The sequence below is a fragment of the Terrapene carolina genome, unplaced genomic scaffold (assembly GCF_002925995.2).
Source record: "Terrapene carolina triunguis isolate 2854851 unplaced genomic scaffold, T_m_triunguis-2.0 Scaffold22, whole genome shotgun sequence".
NCBI classification, from domain to species: domain Eukaryota; kingdom Metazoa; phylum Chordata; order Testudines; family Emydidae; genus Terrapene; species Terrapene triunguis.
Window position 1 is genome coordinate 12,103,949 of NW_020664373.1, and position 16,618 is coordinate 12,120,566.

The 16,618-nt window shown below is 42.6% G+C and overlaps 1 protein-coding gene across 3 annotated transcripts in view; it reads left to right on the forward strand.

Moving 5' to 3' along the window:
- The window catches only part of LOC113406094 (cyclin-dependent kinase-like 5), a 116,473-nt gene that overhangs the window by 54,629 nt on the left and 45,226 nt on the right, over nt 1-16,618 (forward strand). For all 3 annotated transcript variants that reach the window (XM_029910855.1, XM_029910857.1, XM_026648701.2), the window contains 2 exons: nt 2,517-2,607; nt 14,128-14,317. In XM_029910855.1, coding sequence (XP_029766715.1) covers nt 2,517-2,607; nt 14,128-14,317 — 281 coding nt within the window. The remainder of the gene's footprint in view (nt 1-2,516; nt 2,608-14,127; nt 14,318-16,618) is intronic.

Consider the following 16,618-nt stretch of genomic DNA (forward strand, 5'->3'; position numbering starts at 1 on the left):
GCAACAAAAATGATTAGGGGGCTGGAGCACATGACTTATGAGGAGAGGCTGAGGGAACTGGGATTGTTTAGTCTGCAGAAGAGAAGAATGAGGGGGGATTTGATAGCTGCTTTCAACTACCTGAAAGGGGGTTCCAAAGAGGATGGATCTAGACTGTTCTCAGTGATACCTGATGACAGAACAAGGAGTAATGGTCTCAAGTTGCAGTTGGGGAGGTTTAGATTGGATATTAGGAAAAACTTTTTCACTAGGAGGGTGGTGAAGCACTGAAATGGGTTACCTAGGGAGGTGGTGGAATCTCCTTCCTTAGAGGTTTTTAAGGTCAGGCTTGACAAAGCCCTGGCTGGGATGATTTAGTTGGGAATTGGTCCTGCTTTGAGCAGGGGGTTGGACTAGATGACCTCCTGAGGTCCCCTTCCAACCCTGATATTCTATGATTCTATGTGACAAATGGGTCACGTGGCTAAATCAGGCATCTGGGTCATAAAAGAGATCCCTGCAGAGAGCCAGAAGAGGCCTTGGGTCCTCCACAGAGAGACTTCAGATAGGGAGTGGCTGCTTGATAGGGAGCAGAATGATGGTGTGAGCAGCCCTACGCAAAGGCTCTTCTTAGCTCCTAGGGACAGGGCCTGAGCTGTTCTGAGACCCTGTTCCAACCAGCAAGGCTGAAGTGTAGGAACATTTGGCTGAAGGAAAAGCCAGGGAGTTTTAGGGAGTTTTGTTTTCCCATTTGAATTTTGTGAGTAAACCAGATCTCTAGAGGTGTTATTGCACACATGAAAGCCTTTGTGAATTACTGAGAGGGGAAATTGGAGCAGCGGCTAGCGTGAGCCAAGACTGGATAGGCAACAGACACTACACGTTCCAACAAATGATGAGCCCAGAAATCTTCAGTCAAAATTGAAGTGTCTCAATTAAGCTCAATTTATTTTACACCAGAAAGGAATTCATAGACCTGAAAGGATGGAACAGTTTTGTAGGGAAATGAAAATCCAAGCAAATCTGTTCATATTTTGGTTGATAGCTTTGCCACTAAGAGACTGATAATGATGAAGCCTGGCTTGTCTCAAGCAATTATGCTACTTCATATAGTCTGTAAGCACAGTGATTTTATTTCCCATAAGTAGTGGCCAGACTTTACCTACATTAAGTAGAAAAGAAAGCCATACCATAATGCACCTACAGTACCTAATCCCTTTCATGCTAACTCTTCTTTTTTTTTTTATTTTTTTTTTTATTTATATAGGATAACATGCTTGGAATTTTGCTTTGTATTTCAGGTTTGGTTGAACTGAAATCACAAAGGAAAGCTTATTTGATTTTGCTTAATTTGGAATTAGTTACAGTAGCTTCACTCAGTTTTACTACAAAGAGACAATATTAGACTAGGATCGGCATAGTCAATAGACAGACTGGAAGCCAAATCTGGACCACCAGATGCTTTTGAACAGACCCAACATCTTTTTATTTACTTATTATTATCTTTATTGTTGTTGTTTGTTTGTTTTTAGTACTGTCTCTGGAGTCTGGATCTTGACTATGTCTTGGCCAAGAAATTTTGACCTTGACCAAAAAAATTGATTACCCCTGGACTAGATTAAGCCATTACTTAATACAACCAATTCCAGTAAGCACGCTTTTATTGCACTTTGTAACCATATAGGTTTCAAGCACATATTGTCCTTCTTTCTTTAGACTTGAATTTAAAGGTGTGATGTTAGATAATACATGCAAATTAATACATAGTAAATGTCTAGTGTAGACAAAGCTACAGATAGGAAGCCAGTGTTGTGTGCTGAGCATCGTATGAAGTGTTTGTCCTGGTCTTTGATGGCTGCTGCAGGCCTTTGTTCTGGCCTTTGATGGGTTGTAGTTTTTGGGTGGTAGTTATATTCAACCCAGTAAGTTGTAGTAGTCTAACATGAAGGTGACCAATGCATGAATCTGTGTGGCTAGGTTCTCATGTGAAAGGAGTAGATGGAGTCGTTTGGCCAGTCAAAGACAGAAGACCTTCCTTACCATATTTGTAATCTGTGTGTCTAGAAGCAGCACTTATTGGTGAGCCCACTACTCATGGAGTATGTTAGAGCGCTAACTTTCTTCTACAGATACATATCTTTTCCTGCTGCATATGGGATTTCACAATAAGACTTAGTACCTAAATTTGAATATAGCTAGTGCAACCTCCTCAGAGGCCGTTTAAACAATTCAACAATGTTCCATGCTGGTGAAGACCCAAAAGCATAGACCTCTGTGGGACAGACGCCAGTTGAACTTGTTAGTGAAGCAGAAACACACATTTTCACCAATGCATGAACATATGCATATATTTAAGAAACAATAGGGTAACAATGAAATATGTAATACTAATCAGTTATACTTAATACTTATTTAAGGCATTCATTTTAAATCAGATGATACGAAAAATTGATTTGACCTTTAATACAATAATCAATAGTAGTATGTAAATCTTCATTTAGGTGGAGACATAATCTTTTGTATTATCTTTTTTGCAGGCTTTGCTCGGAATCTATCAGAAGGAAGCAATGCAAACTATACAGAATATGTGGCCACCAGGTGGTACCGTTCACCTGAACTCTTGCTTGGGTAAGTACACTTTCCAGAAGTAATAGCTCTGAGATCTAAATCTTGTATGATCCAATGCATTTACTCAAGTACTTTTGTGAGGATCAACCATTGGATATGGTAGTTGGTTAATAAATTGATTTAATTATATCTCATTAATTACTTTGGATTATGCTTCTTGTAAGGTGGCTTGATGTTATGATATGATAGCATATTTTGAACAAATTGCTATCTTGATTCAGGTTTACATATTAGTAAATTATCATAACTATGTTTTAAACCATCTCTTTATTTTTTTTTAAAAGGGTATTTAGTGCTTGTGAAAGGTGCTGGATTAACAGACCTGGAGTGTGAAATGTTTTGTTAGCCACAGAATGGATACAGCACAGACAGTGCTCCACGCTGCACTGCTAACACTCCTCACCCTTAGAGGGATCCCACCACTCTGGCTTGAGAGTGTACTTCAGTCTCCATTTCATCTTTGCCATCTCTGCAGAGATGGCTAATAAGCAAGGTGTCAGTTTTAAGGGTGTCTTTTTGTTGGCCAGGAGGACATATGTCCATGTGGCAGGCCATCGGTTCATTTCACATAAGGTTCTGTAATGTGATGTGAAAGAGTTAATATGGGCCTGAGAGGTCAATTAACCTGCCTGCAACACCTGAAAGGTGGGCCAGGATTAATTAGAAATAGCTAGAGGAGAGCAGGGCTGGTTTCAATAAAAAGGACATCTGGGGAGAAGAATCCTAGAGGGAACTCCTCCACTCCTCTATTGTGAGAAGCAGCCTGAAGGAAGGCTGAGAAGGAAAAAGGGGAGACCAGACAAGCTTCTCCGGGGGTGAGCCTGGAGGCTGAGCTGGAGCCTGCCTGAGCCCCTGAATAAGGAGGGGAGTGGACCAACCCCTGTATTGTGGGGTCAATTAAGGCACAGACAGTCTAAAGCAGCAGACACATGCCTGTGACAAGGTGGCTGCCAGCTGAGCCTAGTTGAGCTGTAGGTTTGGTTTTTGTATATGTTACTGTAGGACTTTCCGGCCCCGGAAGAGGCCAGGTTCTACCAAGTGGTCTGGCCTGAGGGTCAGAATACTCCTATGGCAGAATAAGGTCAAAAGACAGTGGAGGAAACTTGAGGCAAAAGTTGCTGCCTCATCACAGCCAGTCAGGAGGCCGATTGAGGCAGCAACTTTGCCACAGGCACTGAGCAGCCAGAGCGCAAGTAATAGTTCTTCTTTGAGTTGTTCACACATGTATTCAGCTCAGGTGCACGCAACCAGAGCTGGAGAGTTTTCTGTAGCAGCACGCATGCCCTATGCCTCCTTGTGGCCTCAGCCAAGTCCATTTAGGGGTGGTGCCGCCCCAACCCCCCTCAGTTCCATCTCACCACCTGTGGCCTGAGTTGCAGCTCCCGGTCAGGTTTATCTTGCGGTTACTATGCAATTAGCAATTTTTTCCTATATTTGCTTTTACAGTTTGTTCTTTATAGTTAGTTATAGTTTCGCAGTAGTACCCATTAGTTAGTATTAGTTTAGATTGTATTAGGAGAGAGATCAATGGTGTGCCTTCACCAGGCTTCAAACATTATTCGTTGTGTGGGGTAGCTATCCCGATCAGTGATACCCACCTGAGCTACCTCTTATACCTTGGTGATGGGCATATCAAAGAGAGGTGCGGTATTTGTTTTTGTTTAAAAAAAACCCAGCTCTCTAGAGAGACTCACTTCAAGTAGCACCTCATGGAGTAGGTGGCATGATCTGCTTCGGCACCGGGGCCTTCAGCATCCAGCCCCACAACCAGCCTCTGAGGTAGCAATGATCTCGGACAGGCCCTTGAACTCAGACTCTCCTTCTCCTGTATAGATTTTCTATGAACAAGAACCCATAAAAACGGACAGGAACCATTCCAAGTCCAAAAGAGTCCCCTCTACATCAAGAGGGGACTCCAAACATCACCGGCATTCTCCCAGTGCCCAGGGTAGAGCAAGGCCTTCATCCCATGGCTCCCTGATACCATGATGGGATGCTACGAGTGCCACTACTTCTGATTAAATTCTTCCTCCCAGCTGATCTGGCTCATAATTGTTTTCAGCTTTGTGAAATTGGCCCTATTAAAGCACCAAATATATATATTAACAGTCTGGACTTTATTCTGCTTGCACATTATAAATGTGATCAAGTCATGATCATTTGTATCTAAAGTACCTTTAATTTTCAGTTCTGTGGGCAATTCATTTTTATCTGTTAAGACAAGGTCTAATAAAGAATTTCCCTATTTTGGCTGCAATACTTTCTGAGTTAGGAAATTGGCACCTGTAATGTTCAGAAATTCCAAGGCAGTTTTAGAACTGTCATGCAGATTGAAGTCCCCCATGATCTCAGTTTTTTCCCCTACACACTGCAGGTAGGTGTGTAAGGTGGCAGTCATCCTGTTCCCTAGTGTGATTTGGTGGTCTGTAGCAGACACTAACTAGTACCCCATCTTGTATTTTATCTGTTAGGGCATTGATCCATAAGCATTCAAGATAATTTTCTTCTGAGTTATCAGTGACCCGGAAACACGTAATGCCATTTTTTACGTAGAATGCTACTCCCCAACCCCTTTTGTCCATTCAATCCTTCTTAATTGGGTTTTAACCATTGATTTTAATGTTTCAATCATAGGAATCATCTCACCAGGTTTCAGTAATAGCCACCAGATTGAATTTATGGTCCTAAATTCCTCTTGTTTGTTACTCAGGCAATTAAAGAATTTCTTCCCTTCATGTCCTTTGGTTCCTTGATTAAGTTTCTTCTGAACATCTCAATATTGTTCTGAGTGATCATATCTTCTCTCCACTTTTGCCATTAGTTTAACGCCCTCCTGACTGTTCTAGCCAGCCTGTCCCCAAGGAGATTGGTTCCCCTTCTACGGAGTTGGAGGCCATCTAAACTATACAGCCCCCTCTCTGTATAGATGGACCAATGTTCCATAAAGTGAAAATCCTCCACAGTTAGGTTCACTTCCAGAATCTTCTGCCGTCTGTCTTGCTTTGCTCGTGAGGTAGGAAGGATCTCAGAGAAGATGACTTGGATCTTCATGTGGCAGTGCTACCAAGCCACAGGAAGTTCCAGAGATTTGTTATTTGGACTCAACGTTATCAGTACAGGGTGCTTCTCTTCAGAATGGCCTTGGCCCTACATGTATTTACCAATTGGTGGCTGCCCATGTGGGGAAGAAAGGGATTCACATCTTCCCTTACACAGATGTTTGGTTAGTTTGGGGCAAATCAGAAACCAAAGCTCTCCACATTCAAGTCATCCCCTATCTCTTTGATCATCTGAGTCTCGTTAAATAGAGAAAATCCATGTTACTTCAGACACAAATCATGTTCATTGGGGTCCTACTTAATTCTACAAAATCAATGCCCTTTTTTTCTCAAGAGAGGTTTCAAGTAATTTACCAACTTTGTCCCTTAAATTCCACCTAACCACTATGGTCTGGATACGTTTGAGATTCTTGGGCCACATGTCTTCATCCGCTTACGTACTACTACGTGGAAGGCTGCATGTGCACATTCTCCATGGTTGGCTAAAGTCTATTGACCAAACTTCCATTTGCTAGACAAGTTGGCCAGGGTTCCTCCAATGGTTCTGAGATCACTGGAATGGTGGCAGGATCATGATAATGTTTGCAGAAGCATTCCCTTTCCCCCATCCCCAATGATGACCATAGTTATGGATGCTTCAAAGTCAGATTGGGAGGCACATTTGGAGTCCTTGCAAGTCCAGGAGGTATGGACAGAATGAGAGGCATCTCTGAACATCAACATGCTTGAGCTCTGAGCAGTTTTCACTACCTGCCACGCCTTCCTTCCCCATGTCCAAGGTCTGTCTGGATTCTCATGGACAATAGGACCATGATGTATGATGTGAACAGACAAGGGAGGGCTTGGTCCAATCAACTCTGTCAAAAGATGATGAAGCTGTGGTACTTTTGCATTAGGGAAAGTATCTCCCTGATGGCTACTTACTCACTGGGTTCTCAGAATCATTTGGCCAATCATGTCAGCAGATTCCTTTTACTGCAATCACAAGTGGTTCCTCAACAGTAGAGTATGGATGATCATTTTCAGAACTGCGGTTATCCCATCATTCAATCTGTTTGCTATATGACCCAAAAAGAAATGCCATCAGTTTTGTTTTCGGGCAGGTCTCAGTCTGGACTCAATAACTGATGCTTTCTTGCTGCAGTGTGGCCCGGACCTCATGTATGTGTTTCCTCAACCCCCCCCCATTCATCAGGTCATTCTCAAGTTGAAGCAGGACCAAGCCAGGATAATACTCATTGCTTTGGGTTGGCTGAGGCAGTGCTGATTTTTGGACCTCCACAGCCTCGGTCTAACCTCTACCACCTGTACCAGACCTGTTGTTACAACATCACATTTGGATTTGGCACTCGATCCCAAGCAGCCCGAGCATTGTGACATGGCTGTTGAATGGCTAGATGAAGTAAATAAGGCTTCTTTGAGTGTAGTCCAACACATCCTGCTTAGTAGTGGAAAGCAATCTACAAGGTTCACTTACTTGGCTAAATATAAGAGATTTTCAATCTAGTCAGCTGGCAGAAGTATTCAGCCATTGTTTGCTAAGATTCAGGCCATTGTGGAGTACTTATTGCGTCTTCAGACGAGAGAGCCATTCGTCTTCCAATGGATGGAAAGTCAGTATTTTCTAATCCAATTGTAGTTAGATTCCTCAAAGGTATTATTTGTCTCTAATGCCCCTGTAAAAAATGCAGTTCCCGTTTGGGACTTAAGCACAGTGTTGACAGCCATTTCAGCCTTTAGCTCAGTGGTTTTCAACCTTTTTTCATTTGCGGATCCCTAAAAATTTTGAATGGAGGTGCAGACCCCCCTCCCTTTGAAAATCTTAGACATAGTATGCGGACCCCCAGGGGTCCGCGGACCACAGTTTGAAAACCACTGCTCTAGCTAATTGCTCTCTAGCTCGCCTTTCTCAGAGGATTGCTTTTCTTGTTGCACTACTATCAGCCAGAACAGTGGGAGAACACATACTGATGGCAGGCCCTCCATACGTGCAGTTCGTCGAAGATAAAGTGCCCTTAAGACCACATCCAAAGATTTTGATGAAAGTTGTATTGGCCTATCATCTAAACCAAATGATATACTTACCTGTATTTTTTTCTTAAACCACTCCAGTAGGGATGAACAGAATTTTCATGCATTAGATGTGATATGAGCACAGGCATTCTGTTTAGATAGAATTAAGCCTTTTTGAGCATCTCCTCTCCCCTTTGTTTCTCATAGCAGTAGAATGAAAGGCCAGGAAGTTTCAGCACAGACTAGGTGAACTACAGCATGCGCTACAACAGCCTAAGGGGTAGTGGACGTAAGAATGGCCATACTTGGTCAAACTAATGGTCCATCTAGCCCAGTATCCTGTCTTCTGACAGTGGCCAGTGCCAGATGCCTCAGAGTGAATGAACAGAACAGGGCAATTTATCGAGTGACCTTCCCTCACTGGAAAAACTGCTAGCTTGTTCCACAAGAGTGTGAGCTACTTCTGTAGCCTTCTTACAAGACACTTCTATTTTGGACATCTATAGGGCTCCATACATACCTTTATTCAACATTATACTATCACAGCTGCTTCCAGATCTGATGCAAGCTTTGGAAAAATTGTTTTGCAGTTGCTATTCAGGTAGGCTCTGAACTTCTTGGTAGTCACTGAATCATGGGCGGTTAGGTGAACGCGCCCTTAGATGCTCAAATACAGTCGTGATGCATTCTCTAGAAAACCCCATATTTAAAAAAAGAAAAGAAATCTCAGATGTATCTATTGCAGTCTTTCCTTTACCATCCGTTTCTGCTGAAAGTTTCCTATATTTAAGGTGAATAAAGCATGTTAGTATGATCAAATTTATGCTATTATCTATATGTGCTGTATGTTCTACAAGTACAGAGATTTGGTCACTATAGGGTCTGATTCTGGGAGTTGCTGAGCACACACAACTCCCAATACGCTAAATGAGAGTTGCAAGTATTCAGCACCACCAAAAAACAGATCATCTTATTGGAAACATTTGTTGAACTTTTATAAGTAGATAGTAGAAATTTCTTGTATATGTCAAAATTGAAACAGTCATTACCCTTTTAATAAATTCATCCCACTATTTCCAGCGCTGTGCTGACATCATTACTGTAGGACTTTTGTTACTGGTGCACAGTGACAGTGGCATAATAAATTATTATATGCACAATGGTTGTCATTAAACAAAACTAGAGAAATATCAGTTTGTCAGCTTGTAGAGATATATTATCAAGATTCTATTAAAGTGCTGCATGTAATAAGTTACAAAAGAGAATAAACAGTGGCTTTTTAGTTATATAACATGAGGGATTGGGTTTTTTTTTAATAAGTCTTTGTATATTAGTAAGTAGGCTCATAAAGGAAGAAGGTGATGAAGTGTAACTTTTGACAGTAATATACTGTGCATTCTTAATGTAAATTGACCCTTAATTTTCAAAAGTGTTCTGCTATCACAGGAAAATACAGCATAAAGTCTTGGTGCACAATATAGACATAAACTTTGAATTAGCTAGTACAGAAGAGCGTATTGATTACAAATGTGTTTGACACTGTGATGTCTTTAGCTATTTCTGATACTTCATTTTAAAGTTAGGTTTTTATTGGCGCAATGTAATGTGTGTTCCTCTGCTGCACAGAATATGGCTGCAATAGTAAATATTTGTACTCTTTAAAACCGTGGAGAATATTATAATTTTAAAGAGGCTTATGTGTTCATTTAATCTGTGTGCATAAAAAGTGAAAGTACTTAACTTTTTCGTAAGGGGAAGGAAACATTATTGTACAGTATCCAATTAATACATTATCCAAAATCTACTTACTTTAAAGAGCTTCAGGTAACTTTTAGTGAAGTACATTGTACCTTTTGGGGGTTATAAATTATTGACAAATACTAGCTTGTTTAAAGACATACCGTCCTGAGAGACCAATTGAATTAGTGTCTGAAAGCATAATCTGCATTCTGTGCAGTGAGGGACTGTTATACTTCCTTTTTATTCACTGTGGGTAGGCCTGTTGGTCTGTGTAATGTGTAGGAGTTCTTTCTCTTATACAGGCTCACCATGCCTACATTGTTTCCTCTGTTCTGCAGTTTGAGGAGGCAGGACCTCACCTGTCAGTCAGCTGGTGGAGGTTTGACTTATGCTTTTGGAAAATGTCCTAGTTTAATCTGCTGCTTTATTGCAGATGGGCAATTTTTCAGACCTCTTGACCTACAGCACACAATGAAAAATCTGTTAAACTGCCAGTCTGGGTCCAGAATTTTTCTTCTCATTGCTCGTGTTTGCAAGGAAGATAAATTGTTACTGACTTACAGGGGGGTTTAGCTCATTTTCCAGCTGTAGACGAAGCTTGCTCCATACCATGGAGCAGCCTTCCTTACTCCTTCCCTAGCCTAAGGCTTCACATGGGGGACCAGCCTACCGAGGAAAAGCCCAGGGAGAAAAGGTGCTTGTTGTGCTCATTTACCCTACAGCATTGCCAAACAGGAGAGTTGTACAGTTTTTGCTCTCAGAAGCTGCTCTGCTCCAGGAACTCCACAGCTGCCACAAACCCCCTACGGCAGTGGGTCTCAAACTTTTGTACTGGTGACCCCTTTCACATAGCAAGCCTCTGAGTGCGACCTCCCCCCCTTATAAATTAAAAACACTTTTTTATATATTTAACACCATTATAAATGCTGGAGGAGAAGAGGGGTTTGGGGTGGAGGCTGACCCCCAGTTTGAGAACCCCTGCCCTATGGGCACCAACAGGAGAAGCTTCTTATCTTTGGAACCTGTACCTAGCAATGTGATGCAGATTATAGTGGGGACAAGAGCACTAGCCCTCCTTTGACTCCCACCCTTCTCCCAATCTGAATGTACTAGCAGCATCACAAAAACAAATGGCATTGAGAAATTTCAGCATCAGGTCTGGGGAGCGGGGGTGCATGGGAACTGTCTCTGCTAGATCAGCAAGAGGAATCAGTGGCCCAGGCAGCTCCAGTAGCTCCATGTATTACATTTCCAGTAGCGTCAAGCCCCACCAGCACCAGAGACAAGATACCAGCAGGGCCGTCCTTCATGGGCCTTTAAGGAGCTTCATCATGCTCTGCCTTGCCATCTTTGGGCTGCTGCCAACACACTTCTCCAGCTGAGATAAGTAATTTTTCTTAGTGGTGCTCCCCTCTCCCCGTAAGTGAAAGCATCACAGTGTCTCATGGCAACTTCTGGTAGGCAACCAGTCTATGCACCTTTGGCTTCCTACTTCATCTTTTCTAGCTCTCCACCCTTGGAGCAGGCTGGACTCAGTGGGCCTGTTCTCAAGCAAGGCTTCCCTGTGGGACCTGCCCAGGTGGAATCAGGTTATCTCACTCCAGCGTCTCAGGGCCCAAGCTGTCTCTGCAAGTAACCCTCTTGAGCCCTCCCCTCACAAAGTGCACCAGAATGAAGTAACTGACTCAGAGCAACCCACAATGTAAGATTCAATCATCAAAGTAAGGAAGAACATAACAGCCATACTGGGTCAGACCAGCGGTCTAGCTAGCTCAGTATCCTGTCAGTGGACAGTGCCAGATGCGTCAGAGGAAGGAACAGAACAGGACAATTTTGAGTGAGCCACACTCTGTCATCTAGTCCAACTTCTGGAAGTTGGAGGTTTAGCGACACCTGGAGCATAGGTTTGCATCCCTGACCACCTTAGCAAATAGCCATTGATGGACCTATCTTCCAGGAACTTCATTCTTTTTTGAACCCAGGTATACTTTTGGCCTTCACAACATCCCCTGGCAATGAGTTCCACTGGTTGACTGTGCTTTATGTGAAGAAGTACTTTCTTTTGTTTGTTTTAAAGCTGCTGCCTATTAATTTCATTCAGTGACTTCTTGTTCTTGTGTTATGTGAGAGAGTAAATAACACTTTCTTCACACCATTCATGATTTTATAGATCTCTATTATATCACCCCTTAGTCATCTCTTCTAAGATGATCAGTCAGTCTTTTTTTAATGTCTCCTCATATGGAAACAGTTCCATGCCCCTAATATTTTTTGTTGCCCTTCTCCGTACCTTTTCCAATTCTAATGTATCTTGTTTGAGATGGGGTGACCAGAACTGCAGGCAGTATTCAAGGTGTGGATGTATCATGAATTTATATAGTTGCATTATTATATTTTCTGTTTACTAATTTACCACTTTCCTAATAGTTCCTAACATTGTTAGCTTTTTTCACTGCTGCTGCATGTTGAGCAGATGTTTTAAGAGAGCTTATCCACAATGATTCCAAGATCTCTTTCTTGAGTTCTAAGAGCTAATTTAGACCCCATCATTTTGTATGTATAATTGGGATTATTTTTCCACTGTGCATTACTTTGTACTTAACAGCATTGACATTCATGTGCAATTTTGTCACCCAGTCACCCAGCTTAGTGAAATCCCTTTGTAACTCTTCACAGTCAGATTTGGACTTAACTATCTTGAGTAATTTTGTATTATCTGCAGATGTTGCCACCTCACTGTTCACCCTCTTTTCCAGATCATTTAGCACTGGTCTCAGTGCAGATCCTTGGAAAACACTGCTATTTACTTCTCTATATTGTGAAAACTGACCATTTAATTCTATCCTTTGGTTCCTGTCTTTTAACCAGTTACTGATCCATGAGAAAAGGGAGCAGATTTAGAACAGAATCTGTCAGGGCTCCCAATTCTTAATGACTTCTCAACCTAGAGACAGTCAAGCTAGTCAAGTATAAGATACCCTTTAAAACAGAATGTGAGCGCTCAGATTCTAGTGCTGAAAAGGAAAAGAGATGACAAATTAGTCTCTCAGTTCTGCCTTTATACCAAATGTTCGTTATTTCAGTGATCTCAGGAGAGTTCTCCCTACAGTCTGCTCAAAACATAAATATCCAAAAGAGAGTTTGTCACATGCTGCATGTCCACAAAGCAATTAAAATCCACCTTGCATGAATTCAAGTACACAGAAAATGAGTCGCTTTGTTTGTTTTGTATCATCAGCACTAAGAGGCCAAAAAACATCTAAAAGGGTTGCTAGATTTCGGAAGTATTGAATTGAAGTAGTATGTGATACGAAGGAGCAAAATCTTAGAAGGAAGATCAAAGACCATCAAATAAGGGATTACCTACATCCAGGGCTGAAAAGTCTTGTCCTCTGAAGAGATCTGCCAGGCAGCTACTTGGTCATCCGCTTGTATGTTTACCAGACATGTATATTAGACTAATGTGCCTTTCTGGACATTGCCTCTAATGGGAGAGTCCTGTATGCTATGCTACCTGAAATGTTTTCTTAACCATTTTTTTTCAACTTTGAAATAGTTATTGGAGGATTCCCTTTGGGATTCATTGATTTTAAAATTCTTTTATAGGAGTGCTGAGCCTGGATAAGAGAAATTTGATACTTGATAATTTCTGTTCTCTGAGTAGCCAGTTTCACCATTCTCACTCACCTTTTTCCACAGAATAAGAAAAAAATTGATTCAATTATATTCTATTCAGCTATGCTCTGTAGACAGGAAAAATCAAGAGAAGTTAGTGTTAGCTTAACTTTGAACATTAGAGTAATGTCTGTTTTTCTGCTTTGAAAATGTTCTTTATTGGTGAGTTTTCCAGAAAAGAAATGAAAGTCCTCAAGGGTAATTGACAAGTCTGACCTTGCCTTCTCAAACTGCCGTACAGTTAGAGAACCCACTCTGTAAATGGAGAGCCTAGAGGAGCAATGTAAGAGGGTCCGGACTCACCCCTACGGCGCTTCCTGCTGGGTGTCCAGGGAATTAGCTCGCCAGCTTCTGGAGCGCCCTCTGCAGGCCGGTGATCCGCCTTGTCCTCTTCTCTGGCCTCCGTGTCCCTCCCAGGACCCCGGTGCCCCTTGCCCTGGGTGCTGCCCCCTGGCAATACCCACACACACGCTAGGTCTCCCCTCCCAGGGGAACCCCCACCCACTAACCCCACCTCACCTCAGGATAAGGCCACTGCCAGTCACCAACTAGCCCCTACTCTCTGGGTCAGACTGCAGTATAGGCCACTCATCATCAGCAAGGTTGGGTTTGGACCTGCTGCCTTGGCCTAGCCCTGGGCTGCCCTCTGCAACCCCCAGTACCCCTTGGCCTATTACCAGGCCGCAGCCTGGGGCTATCCAGGCTGGAGCTCCCCAGCTCCTCAGCCTTTTCCCAGCCCTGCTCCACTATAGGTACCCTGTCTAGCTCCCTGCAGCCAGGCCCTTCTCTCTCTGAAGGCAGAGAGAGACTCTTGAGATCCTGGCTCCCAGCCTCTTTATACAGGCCATCTGGGCTGATTAGGGTGTCCTCAGGGCAGGAGCGGGTGTCCACCCCGCTACAAGCAAGTATCAAATTTATTTTCCCTGCTACAAGTAAGCTTAATGTAGACAAAAAGTTAGTTAATACATGCAAATAGATTGTCAAGAAGATATTTTTGTTGATTAGCGTGAACATTGTTGTACTTGCTTTCCAGAGCCCCCTATGGGAAGTCTGTGGATATGTGGTCTGTAGGCTGCATTCTTGGGGAACTTAGTGATGGGCAGCCACTATTTCCTGGAGAAAGTGAAATTGACCAGCTTTTTACAATTCAGAAGGTGCTAGGACCACTTCCATCAGAGCAGATGAAGCTTTTCTACAGCAATCCTCGTTTCCATGGGCTGCGGGTAAGGGAGACTGACCAAAAACCTTTTCTTTCAGTCTTCTGTTGATGTGGTATTTAAACCATTATCCAGTAGAAAATAAATGTTTTAGACCTTTTTCCCTCAGGTTTTATATATTCTCTTATTTATTCTGAGCACTTCCATCTAAAAAGGTAAGGGATAGGTTTAGATTGTGAGGAGGTCATGGATTCATAAATAAAATTGCATTATGGTTACGCTGTTGCATGTGTAGATGTGTACATTATCACTTAAAATTATTTACATCATTGCTATGACTTTTTTGGCAGGTTAGAGTGTACACTCCAGTTAAGCATTTGTTTAGACTAGGAGACTGAATTTATCTCTAGCTCAGACGGTCAGTTCTCTACATGGCAAGATCCCAAAAGAGTTTTATATTTGTAATTACTGTATTATCTCCAACAGCTCGTGTCTAGAGGTCTTGTTTGTGGTTTATTACAATTTAGTTTTGGTTGTCTTGACAACTGCTGCCATTTTGTCAATTTAATATTATTCAGAATGAAGAATTTCTGCTCTAATCTGAAGTATTACACATGTTATCACAAAGGTAATGCATTAAAAGTTCTCCACAGTGTAAAGTGCTATACTGATTCACCTCAGTTCCAGCCATCCAACATAAACTTTATTGGATTAATGCATTGTAAAATGTTACACTGAGGAATGGAATAAAGTATATTTATTTTGTAGATTTAAAAACTCAAAATTCAGAAAGAAGGTGTGATGTTAGTGTGATTAGCATAGGGCTGGGTGTCATGAAGACCTATGTCCTAATCCTGGGCCAGTGATTTACTGGTTGTTCTTGGGCAAGTAACTGCCTCTTTATCCCCATTTGTTAAATTGGAAGAATAATACTTACTCACCTACCAAATAGGGGTCATGTGAGAATTAATGAGGTAATATCTGTACAGTGCTTTGAGCATGCAAAGAGCTGTAAAAATGTTAATTATTATTATATTTAGTAATTCAGACATGGGAAGGTTAGATAGACAAGAGAGCTGGAGTCGCTCTTTCCTGAGTGGGATGTTGACATCTTTTCCAGCTGCATGTACACTATATTCTTATTCAATAGTTTTATAGTGGTGGTACAGCTTCCCTTTTGAACAGCATGAAACACTTAAATATAGAATTAATATTGTCCCATGCTACCGAAGTGCTTTAAGAAACTGAAATCCTCATAAAGATGCTCTTTAGGGTTAATAAATATACGATGCATATATTGGGAATATGCAGATCTTACACGCAAGCAATGCCATCATGATCCGTTCACAAGAGTAGGCACCAGACTAGCCTGTGAAATTCTCTGAAGAAATTAATCCATCCAGCTCTAGGCTTGAGGAAACCCCACATTACCTAAACGCAGTTACCACCATCATGCACCATCTTCCTGTCTAGGATGGGCACTTCCAGCAATATTTTAGAAATTCAGATAAAATGCTCCTCCCCCTCCACATAGCTTTTTTCCTTCAGTGGTGCCACAGACTGATCCCCTGAACGTCCTTTCAGCCAGGAGCGGCGCCAGGGTTTTTGCCGCCCTAGGCGGCAGCGCTCCTCCTCTGAGCATTCGGCGGCGGGGGTCCTTCCGCTCCACGTCTTCGGGGCGCTTCGGCGGCGGGTCCCGGAGTGAGTGATGGACCCGCCGCCGAATTTCTGCTGAAGACCCAGAGCGGAAGGACCCCCCGCCGCCGAATTTCCACCGAGGGCAGCAAAATGCAGCCCCCCAAATCCTACCTCCCTAGGCGACCGCCTAGGGTCACCTAGTGGAAGCGCTGGCCCTGCTTTCAGCCTCAGTAACTCACCACAACAATTCCAGGTCTCCTTCACTGTCTCCATATTTTATTGTATTCCTCCAGCAGGCCACAGCCTGTAGTGTTGTTTACATATATTTACAATCTATAGGCAGCTTCCCCACTTGCTTCTAAGGAAGGGAACAGTACTAGCAGTATCTAGTCCTGTGTACATCAGCCATCCTTCAGGCTCCCTGCTCCTTAACCACACTTCCTTCCGGTCTGTTTTATATAATCCTAGCTGCTGGGGTTGCATCCCCCCCTCAATTACCCCTCAGCTCTAGCTCTGCTGGTTGGTATTAGAGTGACAGGGTGCTGAGAGAGCTCCTGGCTCCAGACACCCTGTTACATCTGGGTCTTGAGGAGCAATGGGTGGCCTCTCTACCACCCTGCTCGAGGAAGAAGACAGCTGTTGCATCTTAAAGACCCCAGGAAAGCAGCACAGGGAGCAGAAACAAGCCAAAACCCACCCTAAAGATGTTAACGAACATCCCAAGATCTA